The sequence below is a fragment of the Protopterus annectens genome, chromosome 10.part0 (assembly GCF_019279795.1).
Source record: "Protopterus annectens isolate FY-2018-M chromosome 10.part0, PAN1.0, whole genome shotgun sequence".
Taxonomy (NCBI): Eukaryota; Metazoa; Chordata; order Ceratodontiformes; family Protopteridae; genus Protopterus; species Protopterus annectens.
Window position 1 is genome coordinate 1,657,469,240 of NC_056744.1, and position 16,395 is coordinate 1,657,485,634.

At 43.2% G+C, this 16,395-nt stretch overlaps 1 protein-coding gene across 1 annotated transcript in view; it reads left to right on the forward strand.

The window, feature by feature from the left end:
• LOC122814381 overlaps window positions 1-16,395 on the forward strand; it is a 498,155-nt gene that overhangs the window by 78,497 nt on the left and 403,263 nt on the right. Inside the window, exon 3 of the mRNA XM_044086965.1 lies at window positions 11,161-11,472. Within this exon, the coding sequence (XP_043942900.1) occupies window positions 11,161-11,472 (312 nt within the window). The remainder of the gene's footprint in view (window positions 1-11,160; window positions 11,473-16,395) is intronic.

Here is a 16,395-nt window from a genome sequence, read left to right on the forward strand (position 1 = left end):
GAGGCCAGTAGTGCTCTTTGTGAGGTATTTCTGCAGCCCTTCCAGTTGTTGTAGATGTCTTGTGAGGTACATACTAAAAGGGGGCATTGTACACTCTAATGGGTCTAATGAATGACGAGTAGAGGGGAACAGTGACCTCTTTTTTTTCCTGGATGAGAAACCTTTTGCGATTTGTATGCCACCTAGAAGGATTTCCTGACTACTTTGGCGATGTGATTATCAAAGGAGAGACTACTGTCCACCTGTGTCCCAAGATCTCTTGTTACACTTTCGGTGTTAAGTAGACTACCACCTATGTGGTAGCTCATGGGTACAGAGTTTTTACCAAAGGGGATGACAGTGCACTTCTTGGTTTTGAGCTTGAGGCCATGGCTTTGACACCAGGCATCTGTCTCAGTGAGGTCCTTTTGTGGGATGTCCACATCGTTAGGAGTTTCAATTATGGCTCCTAGTTTGCAGTCATCTGCGAACTTCATTAGCCAAAGACCTTCTGTGTTAGCCTTTACTTCAGAAAAGGAAATACCAGACAGGACGACCCAGGACTGAACCCTGTGGTACTCCACTTGTCACTGGTCTGAAGTCGGATTTGGAGTCTGCTACTTTCACAGTGTGGGTTCTGTCAGTGAGCCAGTTGGCAACCCATCTTGTGACATAGGGATTTATACCTATTTTGGTTAGTTTATCTATAATTCCAGAGTGGGGGTGGTGTCAAAAGCCTTGGCAAGATCTAGATAGGCTGTGTGAACCACCTTACCCTTGTCTACAGCTTTGGTGACTGCTTCAAAGAAGTCAGTCAGGTTTAGGAGACATGATCTGCCTTTACAAACCTGAACTGGGTGGGGTCCAGAGTTTGGAGATTACCAATGTCTTTTTGTTTATAAGTTCCATGATGATGTATTCCATGGCCTTGCAGACCAGGCTCATTAGGCTAATGGGGCAATAGTTCCCGGGATCTGTGGTGGCTCCCCCTTTGGAGTGGGATAACAGTCACTGTGTGCCATTCAGTGGGCACAAAGCTTGAGGTAGGGCTATGGTTGAACATGGTGCTTAGGTGAAGTGCTAGTTAATTCTGTAGTTCATGTAGAACGCAGCCTGGGATGTTGTCAGGTTCCATGGATGCTGTGTTCTTGGCTTTGGAGAGCGTGTGTTTACCTGTGCAGCCGTGATTACAGGAACTTTGCATTCTTCTGGTATAGAGATGGGGCGGGGGGGATAAAGTTAGCACTGAACCTATCTGCCAGGATGTTTGCAATATCGGTTGGTTCTGTGCCATTGTGCTGCAAGTCAAAGCAGATCTGAGTGTTGCCATTGAGAATCTTGACATAGCTATAGAATGCTTTGTGGTTGTCTTCAGAATCAGTGGCAATTTTGTTTTCATAACTTGCATTGGAGGATTTTATGAGGGATCTCAGCTTCTTACTGAGGCTGACCAGGGAGTTCTTCCAGTCATGGGATTTTACTCTTTCACAACATTTTCTTTCTTCTGTTCTAGAGTTTGTTTATGGCAGGGGACCACCAGATTGGCTTCCTTTTTTTGGAGGATAGCATCTTGGTTCTTTTAGGGATAGCACGATCCGTGCACTCATGCAAGTGCTTATAAAGTGCATTTGTGTAGGATTCAGCAGTCGTACCTCTATTGTCTGTCTGCATGGGTGTTGTGAAGTTTGCCACTTCTGTCTTGAGTGTAAAGTTGGCTTTGGAGAAAACTTTTATGGTGTTTTCCCCAATGGGGGGTGGGGGCAGGATGTGGATGTCTAGGCTGATTAGCTTGTGGTCTGATCTGACCAACGAGGAATTGACATCTGGTGTGGAACACCAGTAGCCCATGTTGGTAATGACCAGGTCTAGGATATTGCTGCCCCTGGTGGGGATGTGGATAAGTTGATCCAAGGCGTTGGAATTTATGAATTCCAGAAAACGTTGAGCGAAAGAGTTGGTACATGAGTAGTTTTCCCAGTTAATGGTGAGGTAGTTGAAATTGCCCATTATTAGGATTTTGGGTTGTACTCTAATATTTTCCAGTGCATCAAGAAATGAGGAGTGGGAATCCTGGGGCATGGTGGGGGATCTGTAGCAACTTACAATTTGGATTGCAGTCTTGCCCAGAGTTAGTTGCACTTAATAATCTCGGATGCATTATGCTGAACAACTAGCCTGGAGGTGTGGATAGCCTTAATGAATATGGCCTCTACCTTTAGTGTTTCAGTCCATGTTAGGTGGCCGAAGGTCTGGTATGAATTATAGCCTGGTAATGCAGGGGTGCTCTCTGGAGCCTTGAACCAGGTCTCTGTCACTGCACAGATGTTGATGTTCTCCATTTTAAGGAGTGCCTCGAGTGAATGCATTTTGAGGTTTAGACTTCTAGCATTACCCTCAGATTTTGCTTGCTTGTACCTGTTACGGTGGTGAATTTGTCATTTGAATCTTGCCTAAAAAAGGCACTATAGGAGTAGCAAGAGCTTTAACCAGTATCCAGAATCCCGAATCCCAAGGGCAACAGGTGCAGGCCGTCATTGGCAAAGCATCGTAGTCTGTCGATCATGTCATCCCAGGCAGACAGATACTGGATCCCCTTAGAATGACACCAGAAGCTTAGCCAATTGTTTGAAGTCAATAATTTTGTCCTTGTAGTGTGGTATCATTCTGGGTGATGGCAGGATACTACTCAGGGCTAGGGTCATACCTGCCTGGGCTACAAGATCAGAGAGCTCCTCATTGTCTCTTTTCATGTAGTCCAGGGTGGTACGTCTCCGGTCATTCACACCAACATGGTCAATGACAGAGTCATGTTTGTACTTGTTATGAAGTGACCTGAGTTCGTGCGTTATGTGGCGGGCCCTGGCACCCGAGAGGCAGCTTGACAGTAACTTTCTCCTTGTTTAGCCTGGTGAGTGGAACATCAGTGTGCCTGACTATAGAGTCACCTATGACTAGAGTGTTGGGTACGTTGTTATGCCTTATGGGCTGTGGTTGAGTGGCACACTGAGTTTGTGGGCTGTGTCATTTGGGTTATTGGGGGGTTGAGGTTGCATGCATTTCTGCTTTGGAGGTCTTTGTTGCTTGAGCAGATTTTTATTGAGAGCCTCATGAATGTAGGTGTGTGTTATGTGTTGCTGTGTGTGTGCTTTTGTGGTATAGGTTTTGAGGAACTATGTGATGAGTGCGGTGTGGTGCAAGTGTTTACCTTCTCCTCTTGACTGTCTAGTCCAGTCTTGGGTGACCAGTTTGGCTAAATAAGTGCATCTCTCACAGGTTGTAGTGTTGGGTGGTAGGAGGAGAGGGTTGTCATTTGCTGCATTGCCCCAAGATGCCCAGATTCATTAGGTAGACAGGAGAAAACACCGGGAGCTGACCTTTAGACATGCCTGGATAGTTGTTTATTAAGTACTAAAAACTGTTTTCCTCTAGACAAGTGAGGCAAGTTGAGTGCTGTAGTAATTTGCAGCTTATTTAGTGCGTACAGCGCATACATGCTGAGCTCAAAGAAACAGATTTGAGTGCTAAAACTAAAAAACTGACTAGTTCTAAGAGAAAATTTGAAGAGCAGACTTTATGGCACCAGGAATAGTTTAACCCTAGCTAAGCAACGATGCATAAAGTGTATTTTTTTTTTAGTGTAACAGTAGCAAATGAGCAAACTGATTTAAACAAATTAACCAATAAAAAACTAAAAAGCCCCATTCCACCAGTCTTCGATCAGACAAGTTCTAACTGCAAACTCCTGCCACTAGGGTGCAGGGGAACCTTCTCCAAAAAAAGATGGTCTGGATTAGTGCTCAAGTTATACAAACAAAGCTAGATTCAGCAGGTCTGAATTTAGTCTATGCTACAGCAAACAAGGCGTACCAATTTCCGAAAGAAACAGTTCAAATAAGCAGGCACAATAAGCCTTTATCCAGAAACTCCCAGCTCAGAAGGACAGAATCTACCCTCTCCTCTCACTAGAGTGCAGACCACACCTTCTTAATGTAAAATAACTGGCCCGAAGCCCAATTGCTTAAATCAGAACTAATACACTCTTAGAATAACCGACACTAAGCCTTCAATCAGCAACTCCCAACTTAGAAGGATGTAAGCTACCTGTCCTGCCACAAGCCTTCTTAATGTAAAACAACTGGCCTGAAGCCCAAGTGCTTCAACCAAAGGCTTAGAATAACAGTTGCAATTTAATTAGGCTACTAACAAGCAGTTATAAATGCAATAAAGTAGGAAGAAAAACAAATACAGTAAAAGCAGATGAATAAAGTGCAATTTTTTTAATATAACAATAGAAAACGAGCAAACTGTTTTAAACAAATTACCCAGTTAACCAGTAAAAAAGCTCAAAACTTAGCCCTGTTTCAGCAGTCTTCGATCAGACAAAGTTATAACTGCACACTTTTGCCACTAGGGTGCAGGGGAACCTTCTCCAAAAAAGATGGCCTGGGTTAGTGCTAAAGTTATACAAACAAAGCTAGATTCAGCATGCCTGAATCTAGTCTATGCTATAGCAAACAAGGTGCACCAATTTCAGAAATAAACAGTTCAAATAAGCAGCCACAATAATCCGTTAACCAGAAATTCCCAGCTCAGAAGAACAGAATTAACCTCTCCTCCCACAAGAGTGCAGACCACAAACGTTCTTAATGTAAAATAACTTGACTGAAGTCCAAGTGCTTAAAACAGAACTAATACACTTTTAGAATAACAGACACTGAGCCTTCAATCAGAAATTCCCAATTTAGAAGGATGTAAGCTACCTGTCCTGCCACAACAGTGCAGACCACAAGCCTTCTTAATGTAAAACATCTGGTCTGAAGCCCAAGTGCTTAAACCCAAAGGCTTAGAATAACCGTTACAATTTATTCAGGCTACTACTTCTTTTTTTGGCTTTTCCTGGTTAGGGGTCGCCACAGCAGATCACCTGTCTGCTCATGATTGGCAGTGGAGTTTTACGGTGTCGAGTTGCCAGCCCGGCGCCCAACCTTCCACGGAAGGCATACACATGCACACACTCATGCCTACACGTTTAGGGCCAATTTAGACTGTCCAATCCACCTACAGCATGTCTTTGGGATGTGGGAGGAAACCGGAGCACCCAGAGGAAACCCATGTGACCACAGGGAGAACATGCAGACGCCACACAGAAGGCACCCCAGCTGAGGATCGAACCGGAGAACCTCTTGCTGTGAGGTGACAATGCTAACCACTTCACCACCATGGCTGCCTACGTTAACCAGGCTACTACCAAGCAGTAATAAATGCAGCAGAATAAATACAATTGAGTACTTTTAAGAAGAGGCAACCTCAATTTTTTTTTTTTTTTTTTAGTAAAGTGCAAGGAGAGAGGAAGGAGGAGCAGAGGTTAAGAACTTAAGTAGGTTGGCCTTCGCAAATGTTCTCTCTCTATCAAGTAGAGTGAACAACAGACTGGGAGGGGTGTCCAAGTTCAAATTTACAGTAGGTGCGGGCAACTGCAAAGCCACCAACTACAACACCACCACAAGAATAGAGTGGGGGTGGACAGTTTCAGGACAGATGAGAACAGAAAACAATGCCAGAAAATATATAAAACAATTCTCAGTAAGGCAAAATTAAGACGATGCAGAACTCTGAAAGGTAAAATAGCAAGAAATACTTATCAGTCAGCGATATATTTCCAGATTGTTTGAGAATCACACTAGCCAGAACCCAGGAATTCCCAACAGTGAATGCAAGAATTTACAAATTTACGAACATTATTAAAATAGCTAGCAAACAATTGTAGCAAATATGCAGACATAAGGTAAAAGTTCATTCTACTGAGCCGTCAACTACTGTTTGGACTATGCCTACTCAGAGTGTATGCTAGATGTAAACTCCAGAAGTAAGACTAGCTTTGCTACTGCTGTTTTGTAGGATCTTCTCACACCTCGCCCTACAAAGATTGTCAGGATTATCACTGCCTTAGTACTGTTCCCAAATACTACTACAACAGTGATCCCTGCAATGAACATAATGCAGCAGGGGATCACTGTACTTTTAGATGTTAGAGTCTGGAGGTTAGTACTACTCTACAGATTCAATCCCACCTTCCATTCAGGAAAAAAAAAAACGCTATAAAATGCTTCAGCCTAGTAGCCTCCAGGGCTGTGTTTGTGTGTGTGTGTGTGTGTGTGTGTGTGTGTGTGTGTGTGGTGTTTTTTGTGTGTGGTGTTTTTTGTGTGTGGTGTTTTTTGTGTGTGGTGTTTTTTGTGTGTGGTGTTTTTTGTGTGTGGTGTTTTTTGTGTGTGTGTGTGTGTGTGTGTGTGTAGTTTCAACCCACTCCTCTTCTAAATCTTTTATGGTAATGCAAATAGCTCCAGGTGGTCAGACATGACCCCTTATGGTTTCATGCTATAATCTTGTTGGTGCTAACCTGTCTTTGGTTTCTCCAAGAAGAACCAAAGATAAAGTGAACTGCTCTCCCAGTTATACCCAACATCAAGTCTAATGTTGGCAGCCTTAAGGGGACACCGCCCGCTGAGGGATATACAAAGTATGCCTGCAGTTAACTCCATGCTTTATAAATACTTTTCCATCACTGATCTATGAATCCAACATCAACTGCTCTATAAAGTTGGAGCTGTACTTAATAGTTGTCATAGCTGTAGAAATTGATCATTAGAGGGAAAATGGTAAATATTTCCTAGTTTTAGTCACTTTGGTGAACAGGCTTGTATGCCTTACTGAACTTTTTGGGCTTTGGTATGAATGCTGTGCTCCTGGTATGGCCTTCCTTGTTGAACAGATCTGAGGCACAGACCAAAAAATATAATAGATCCTCATGGCAATAAAGAGTAAATTTAGAAGTACCCTACCTGGAGTATTTTAATGGGGCCCAGCCCTGAAGCCAGGTCTGTGTGGTATCCATTCTATTTTCAAGCACCTGGAGTCTAGACCATGCTTGCTAACCAGCCAAGATCTACCCAAACTACATTAAAGTTGTCTTGTAGGCTCATCATCTGGAGAATGAAAGGTAAGAGTTTGGTGGGGTGTTTTGTTGAGCATTCTTGTGCTCATCCATGTGCACTGTAGGTGTGGGGGTCAGAAACTATGTCAGCTGGGTGTCAGTAGTGAGCAATGTGGATTTGGGCATCCTAGACCCTAACAGCAGCTGTTGATTTAGCAATAAGGAACATCCACTCAGTGGTGAATAAGGAGCCTGAGTTGGTGATGGATGTTGGAAGTACCAGTAAGGCAGAGTGAAGGTCCCTTCTGAGCATAGAATAGGCCATGGAGCCATACTTCTGCTTTACATATGGCCTGTTTCTGTCTCCTTCTGTCATTGATTCTTGTGAGAGGGTTTTGGAGGTGTAGAGATACATGCAGTCTACAGCACAGGGCCATGCATTTGGAGATTTTTTTTTTTTTATTAATAGATGACCTGGTTACCCGAGTATAGCTGTTGGTTACAAAGATGTAAACCATGACATTTATTCATGCTTAAGTACTAAGCAACTGTTTAGATTGGTTTCCTATCAAACGCTCAATGCTCGGAAGGTTGAATCAATCTGAGCGAACCCTGCCTACAGACAGTTGAAATGTTGAAAACCGACTGTTCAAACTTGCCCCAATTCTGGCCCCATGTTAGTGCTTGATCCTGGGTACCACTCATTAGGTTGAGTCAAGCTTAGTGAACCCTGCCTGCTAACAGTTGGAGTGTTGAATACAGACATTAACAACTGTCCCAACTTGACCCCTTTCTGGCCTCATGTTAGTGCTTCATCCTGGGTCTGGAGCAGTTGTTTTTTTTCCATTCGATATGTATTTCGGACATGCTTGTTTTCAGCATGGCAACTTTTGTTGCAAGTTTGCTGTAATTGTGTGACTTGCTCTTCCAAGTGTTGAGCATTTGATAGGAAACCATTTAAATTATGCATATTGGGTTGTTTTAGAGGGTGCCCTGTACTGTGTTGTATATTAGAGACTGTACTGCTAAAGTACGGATCGAAGAGGTGGCTGGCGAAGGTGATAGATTTGAATAGCTTCATGGATCTCGGGCCCTGTGCTGAGCTGCTGTTGGGCTCCAACTGAGGTCATGAGCTGTCCACAACTAATGCTGTTTTAAGCACAGAGGCTTATAAGATTGAAGATCACCCGCGTACTGTGTACTAAATGTTAGTGACTGACTGTAGAGTATTTTTTCAGACCCAAGTCCACATACATTGACCCTTTGTTAAAGAAAGGGACAGAGCTGTTATAGCGTGTTGTGTAAATGCATACTGCTGTAGAATCATAATGTAGTTAAGTAGGGGTTTGAATCCTGCACTTGCCTACTGTGAGTGTGTGCGCTTTCCTGGGAAGGAGCAACCTTTTAGGGGTTGGGAGGGTGGCCTAATGGTTAAGGTGTTTGCCTTACAGGCACAAGATGCAGGGTTTGAGTCTCACAAGGGATAATTGGCTAGGCTTAAAATGGCTCACAAGGGCAGTTAGCTTAGTACTAATCTATGAACCTATGACCAGTACTTGTGGGTGGGTTGGAGTTACTATACAGATTGCCAGCTAGTTAGGCATGTGTGACGGTGAGGAATCGTGGTGTGTTTGGTAATGTCTGGCAGTAGCTTCTCTATGGTGAAAAGTTGATGTCTTGCCTCCAGAAATCTTAAGGTGTCTTATGAGTGAGGCCAGGGACACTGAGGTATATTCTGTATTTTGATAGATCCACACAGGCTCTGTTTTGCATCACCGATGCATCTCTAGTTCACGGACCTACATTAACCGTTCTCTGTTGAAAGAACACAAAACTGAAAACTGTGACTTCTTCAGATAAAACACTTTATTTACTGTGACGAAAAGCGCTTCATTTTGGATTAAACTGCTTGTTCTTACATTTTGTGTTTGGTGCCTTCCTTCCTGCAGCCAGTTTTCAGTTTAACCGTTCTCTGTCACAGATCTGAACATCGGCCCACAGACACACACAACAAATGTATTACAGAACTGCTTCTCAATCCTTTAGATCAGCATGACCCATTTTACATTATAATTGTAAACCAAACCCCATAGAGCTGCATGACTGTTGAGCACAATAAATATGTATTTCCAAAACCTGTCAACACCCATAAACCTGTGTGTTGCATATCGGTTTTCATAAACAAATTGCTGCATTTTACAGATTTGTACTCCTTCAACCCTGAGGTTGACAGGAGACATTCTTTTCCTCAGATTTATATATCCTGAGCTGGTAGGCCTTCATGATCCTTTCAAACCCAGATGATGCATTCTGTTTTATAGATCTGTTCTTCAACCCACAGACCTGCATAAACTATTCTGCCCAATGGGATTACTGTACACCCCGTAGCACTAGACAAGCCATTCATATTACAGTCCTATGCACAGCACCAATGGTGTATATGAGCCATACTGCAGTATATATGCACATACCATGGAAGTATAGACCCACACAAGCTGCTCTGTGTAATTTTTTTCCTTCAGTCCTATAAAGCCATGAATCATTCCGTATGAAATTGTGTTTTCTTCAGATGCGTAGAAAGCAATGAGCATTTCTTTGTCACCGACCTTTATTCAGTACCACAGATCTGCACATTCTGTGTCATACAGCTGTTCTTGATTATTCACACACACACACACACACACACACACACACACACACACACACACACACACACACACACACACACACACACACACACACACGCATAAGCACGCACACTTGTTTGCTCACTCACACAAGTTATTCCATAATATATACAATAAAAACATACATACGTACTTGGATAATCTGCCCTGTCCTTGGTTAAGCCTTGCCTCCTGCACAACAGGCCAACTTGAATGATTGATCTTTGCAGATATTTTTCATCACCCCATAAGATGTCATGAGCATTCTGTGTTTTAGACCTCTTTCCTTATTCTGTAATCTGGCATTACTCATCCTGCATCCCACATGTGCTGTTCAACACGACTGCTCCCAAACTTGAAGCACAAATCCAATGCTGGGCCACTTCAGAATTTAAAGTTGCTGTTGCATTAGCAGTCCTTAAAGGATGCTGTGACTGAATGGCAGCAGAGATTTTTCAGTGGTGCATGTGCAAGGTTAGAGAATGTACGAGTGAACTTTTTGTTCTGCTAACTTATTCCTTCCTTTAAAAACATATGTGCTACAATAGAACTTGATATTGTAGGCACAACCTTCCTTTGATGCTTTGATCGTATGTCATGGCCCAACCATTGTAATTTCTCCTAACCTCAATCTTTTATTAGTCATTCTTCTCAAAAGTAGGACCACTCTGACTTGTCCTGCGTAGCTGGGGATTCCCTGCCTTTGGAAAAGGACCTGTTCTAATCATGTGTCCCGAGTGTGTTTATTCATCGGAACATATGTTGTCCCAAAAGCCAAAACTTTCTTGGAAGAAGGTTTCAAAGATAATGGATATGTTTCTAATAACTGTACAGAAAAATGGCTCACTGCAGTTTTGGTAATCATTTCTAAGAAACCTTTAGATAAGAATTTTGTGCTATTTTTTTTGTAACTTTACATTTAATTGAGTCTAAACTCTGAACACGCTTGTCTTTTCATTAGAGTGTGTGCCAGTATTATGTTTCTTGGGGGGGGGATCACGTCAGTCGCCCTGCTAGACAGGTGGCCAGGGAAGTAAATAGTGTGGGAAGAAATAGCCAGGGAATTGTTATGGCTAGGCTTGTATAGGCCATAGGGCAGATAGCCTAGTACCAACCTATGAACTGTTGTGCAATTTTTATTAGTTTGACAAATTTGTGCCCGTCCATTTTTGGGTGTTAGGCTCTTGTATAAGATTGTCAGCTTTTTTCTACTTATCACTTGGTGTTGGCACTGTACAGTCATTGTGATGAGACTAGTATTATTTGTACAAGATTGACAATTACTATTTTTTTTTTTTGTTTGTTTTGCTCCTGCTTGTTTCAACTCACTTTTGTAAAATCAGTTGTCACACTGTGTTTTTCCATTATGCTTAATGCCAGGAATTGTAGCTTAAAAAAAGTCCTCAGGTGGGCTGAGTCTTTGTCCCCGCTTGTAGACCACCAGTGTTGCAGACAAGTGTCTTAGCTTTGCATCAGTGGGATGGCCTGTGCTCAGTTTGTTACTTATGGAAAAAGTATGGCTACAGTTGGTACTGTAATACTCAGCTTTTCACTGCATCTCTTTCCATATTTGTTGTTTCCTAGGAAGATACTTTTAGTTTGGAACAACGTATTAAACAAGAATTTGCAAAACTGCACCAGTTTCTCCAGGACAAGGAACAAGAACTTATCCAGAGGCTTGAGGAAGAAGTAGAAGCCTTCAAACAAATGGACGAAAAACTTGAATATGTGAAACATGAGATTACTGCTTCTGACACGGAAGTGTGTGATGATGATTTGGAGCTCGCAAATAAGGATGCAGTGACTCTGAAAGAGGAAGACAGATCTGAGTGCATTAAAAATAGTGTTAAGGCCAATAAATTGGAGGACAGAAAACAGGGTCTTGTTTCTCATAAAGTGAGTATGCTTTTCATTTATGCATTAGTACTTTTGTTTTGGAAACCAATTGGTATTTGGCAGCCAATTTGAAGAATCATTGTAGATGACATCCTAGCAATCGGAACTGTGCAAAGTAATAGACTTAATTCTCAAGTACCCATTCACTTTTATCCAGCCTGTGTGCTGTGTCAGAAACATTTCGCATATATAAATAATCTCATTGTCATTTACATAGAATTTGAGTTGGGTAATAGAAAAAAAAATAGGACGTACTGCACAGAAGCTTGTATTGTTGCATGAAGCATTTCTGTTATGAAGCTGATACAGTGAAGATGTACATTTGAGGGCACGATTCTTCAACAGTAAATGCATTTTAGAATTCATTAATTTCAGTACAGCACATTGCTGCCTGTGTCATTTACTGTGCTGACATCTCCTAAAATGTGAAGCCTTTGTTTGGTAAATATTTGTTCACAGCTTTGGCTGTGTGACCAGGTTCTATTTCCTGATAGCTGCTGGGACATGTCTAGTGCACTGAACCCAGGCACTATCCTCTGTGACTTAACCTTGTTTTAACAAAGCTCCACCGAGTTTGGCGACCAACTACTGCTCTGCTGTGTTTATCTGATCAATCCAGTGCATCTGCTCATTTTTGCAAAACTTAAGTAGGATTCTTTACGTTATTGTGCACTTCTGAACTGTATTTGTATTATTTTTTTTGCTCATGCTTGTTTCAACTCACTTTTGTAAAATCGGTTGTCACACTGTTTTTTTCCATTATTTGAGCTGTTTTTACTGAAATTGTTGCACTTTGTTTGCTGTAGTATAGACTAAATTCAGACCTGCGTATCTAGTTCTGTTTGGATAACTTGAGCATTAAACCGGGCTATCTTTTGTTGGAGAGGGTTCCCTTGCACACTTGTGGCAGGTGTGTAGAACTCATCTAACTGAAGGTTGCTGGAACAGGGCTTAGTATTGAGCTTTTTCATCAGTTAATTTGTTTAAATCACTTTACTCTAGTTCGCTACATAAACACTGCGCTTGCGTGGATTTGCCCTTGCTTGCGCATCGCACACTTCTGTGTAGCAGGAGATACCATTGGTGGTTATAGATGCAAACATTTTTGCCTGCAAATTTTCCCTTACTGTTCTGCTGATGCTCCTTCGGAGAGTTCCCCAATTGTGTCTCACTGAAAGGTGTTGCATTCAGTGAAGCTCTTGAGGTGCCAACAGATCTTACCCACTAGCCCTTCATATTTTTTGACCACTTCTCCTGTCGTCTACTTTACCTGGTCCCTCCTGTCCTCAGCCTGTTTCTGACCACATTAACTTACCTAGTGTTATAGATCTCGAGTATTTCTTAAGTTTCTCCAGCCAGATGGTCACACAAATTCAATATGTGAGAGATGCATCTATATTAAGAACCTAGAATCCAGGCTTTCTCGCTCACCAGTCAGTACATCTGACAACTAAGCAGGTTGTCAGTACGCACATCTCACCTCCTGCACCAGCCAAGCCAACAACACACAAACCTACATATGCAGAGGTCCTTACCAAAAGCTTACCTAAACACCAGAGACCTCCCAAACACAAGCAAGCTTCATATAATACATCCCCTGCAGAACATAGTACACGTAACACCTGTGTCTCATCAGACAAAGCCCCTAAGGCATAATGCAAAACCAAACATCTTAGTCATAGACAACTCTTTTGTGAGACGCACACACATGTCCCTCTCAACAAGTTGGATAAGGTAAATGTCACGGTCAGCTGTCTGTCACGTGCCAGGATCCACCACATTACACCTGCACTCAAGTCCCTCAACAACAGGTACTGTTATGACTCTGTCATAGTCCATGTTGGTGTGAATGACTTGAGATGTACCACACTGGACTATATGAAGAAAGACATGACTAAGCTCTCTGATTATGTGTCTCAGGCAGGTATGTCCCTAGCCTTCGCCTGGGATGATGCCACAATACAAACAAAACATGATTGACTTCAACAATTGGCTAAGTTTCTAGTGTCATTCTAAGGGGATGCAGTATCTGTCAGCCTGGTATGATATGGTCGACAGGCCTCTTATGCTTTGCCAGAGATGATCTTTGTCTGTCACCCCTGGAATTTTGGCTACTAGCTAAGGCTCTTGCCATCCCCATAGAGCCTTTTTAAGCAATGTCACAAGAACAAAATGTCCAGTGTTAAAATGCCCTCTAAAAACAACCTCAAGGTCATAGGTAAGTACTAGGCTATCTGCCCGAGGGCATATGTAAGCCTAGCCAGAATGTGTTGGCTTTCGCCGCCCCCTTAGATTAGTTCCCTGTGCTTCTGTCCAGCAGAGCCATTAGTTCCCTGTGCCTCTGTCCAGCAGAGCCACTGCAGTGATCCCCGGGGTAAATCTTCTGATGTTCATCGTGCATACAGCTGCAGTCATTACAGATGGGTTATCCTGCCATCAGGCGGGTCCTCGGTCGGCCGAATTCCAAAGTCTAGGTCCGGCGTCGGTTGTCGTCGCTTCTTCCCTGACGTCAGTGTGGCAGGGGTATAAAAGAGGCAGCCAACGCCATTTTCTTCAGTCTTTCTTGCCGCGCGGTGCCCGAAGCAGAAGCAGTTCGCAAGTGCCGTTCGGCCAGCTGCTGAGATTTACGAAAGTATTTCAGCCGAAGTCTTCTTTAAAGCTAAGTACCCCATTGGGGAAACTTTTCTTGCCTCAGACCGATGTCAGACAAAGTTAATAATTGCATTTCTTGTGGGAAGCAAATACCGCATAAGGATTTCCACTCTTTCTGTATACCTTGCTTAGGGCCAGACCACGACGTCTCGACCTGCCGTTTTTGTGCTAGGTTCAACAAGCGCACTATTAAGCGCCGGGCGGAGTTCGCCCTTCATTATTTTGGCAAAAAATTTAATTATATCATACCAGTTTTAAGCAAAAGACGCAAAGACAAGGACCGACATCCGAGGTCTGCACCGAGTACTGTGACCAGGCTTAGGCCGACTACCGGTTCTCAGCGAGGCGCCTACGCAGCCCCTGACTACCGATGAAACTATTTTACCGGTGACTTCAGTACCCGTGGTCGCAGACTCCTCTGTCTCCATTCCCACTGCAGATACCGACGCCACTCTTGGCGGGGAAACTGAAAATTTAGTCAGGCCTGCCATTTCTGAAGGCGTCTTCAGGCCTTCCACCTTCTCTATTAAATCCTTCACTAAATCTAAAGCTGCCATGAAAACTAAAAAACGGGGTCCTCAGACCTCCTCTCAAGGCCCCATGCCTAAAAAGCAGATGCTTAAAATGGCTGAGGATTTGATAACTCTCATCAGGGGTTCTCAACCCCCCTCTGACAAAAGACCCAGATTGGAGGAAGACTACCCTTCCTCAGACCAGGCTTCTATTACCTCAGACCATTCTGAGGACCAGGATTATGCCTATTCCCCTTTCGAAGACTCTGATGCTGAGGAGTCTATTCCCTCGGTCTCCCCCCCTGAGGACTACTCTTTTGGGGAAACCCTGCATACATTGAGGGGAACACTTCCACTGGGAAGGCCAAGATTACTCTGATTCCAAGAAAAGGCTCAGGGAATTTCTACTGCTCCCCCAGCATAGGCCCCTGGCTATCCCTCCTGTTTTAGATATTTTGGATGATGTGTACGCAGAAGCCAGCCTTAATCCAGATTCTTTACCTCCAGCCCCTGTTAAACCAGACAGGTATTACTGGGTTCCTGATTCTCACCAGTTCCTTTATAAAAGCCATACTGCTGACCCAGAAACTATTTCACAGGGTCCCAAGGGAATTAAGGCCTCTACTGCTAAAAACCCTTTACCTTCAGAGAGAGATTCCAGAGCATTAGAAAGGTGGGGGAAAAAGGTGTATACATCTGCCACTTTAACCATGAGGGCATTAAACTGTCAGTTTCATATGTTAAAGTACCAACAGTTTTTGTGATCTCAGCTGAAAAGCAAAATGACACAAACAGAACAACCAGATTTGAAAGAGTTGCAGGATTTGTTGCGTGGAGCAGAGCAAGTGGGTAAACATACCTTGCAGTGTGGTTTTGATGCTTTAGAGGCCTCATGTAGAGCTGCTGTCAACGGGGTCTGTTATATGTAGACATGCTTGGCTCAAAGAGCAAACCTTACCAGATCATGTCAAAGCAAAGTTATTAGATGCACCACTTCAAAAAGATGTATTGTTTGGTGTTAAAGCTGAGGAGGTACTAAAGAAAATGGAGGAAAAAGCGAAATCTATGCAAACAGTGAAAGATTTCTTGCAGGTACAACCTCCACGCTTCAGCAGAAACTGGCCTTCAAAAAATTGGTCCTTTCCAGCCACGGACAGACCTCAAAGGGGCAGATACAGACGCCCAACGGGTAGAGGACAACCTCAAGGATCTTACAGAGCTAGAAAGTGGCAAGCACCAACCCCAAGAGGTGGAGAAGATAGATCACAGTCATTTAGAAAACAGACACAATGACTTCCCCCTATGCCTGCCAAACAAAGCTTTAATGGCAGCACCTTTGGGCGGAAAACTGGCATTATTTTCAAAAAACTGGCACATTGTTACAAAAGACAAATGGATTCTGGACATTATAGACAGAGGCTACAGGTTCCACTTTCACACCCTTCCAAAAATGAGAGGCTTGCCAAACCTGCCACAAAATCAAAGGGCAGAGGCACAAAGACAAATTTCCGCTCTCATGGATGTGAAAGTGATTCAAGAGGTACCTGCAAGATGCTAGCCGTGCAAAATGCTCTTATGACCTTCAAAGACCTACTGCATCCAGGCCAGCTATTGATAAGGACAGACAACACCACAGTCATGTAGTACATAAACAAACAGGGGGGAACTCATTCATACCCCCTGTGCAGGCAAGCCATGACCCTGTGGAACACAGCACTGGAATTGCAAATTCAACTACAGGCACAATTCCTGCCAGGGA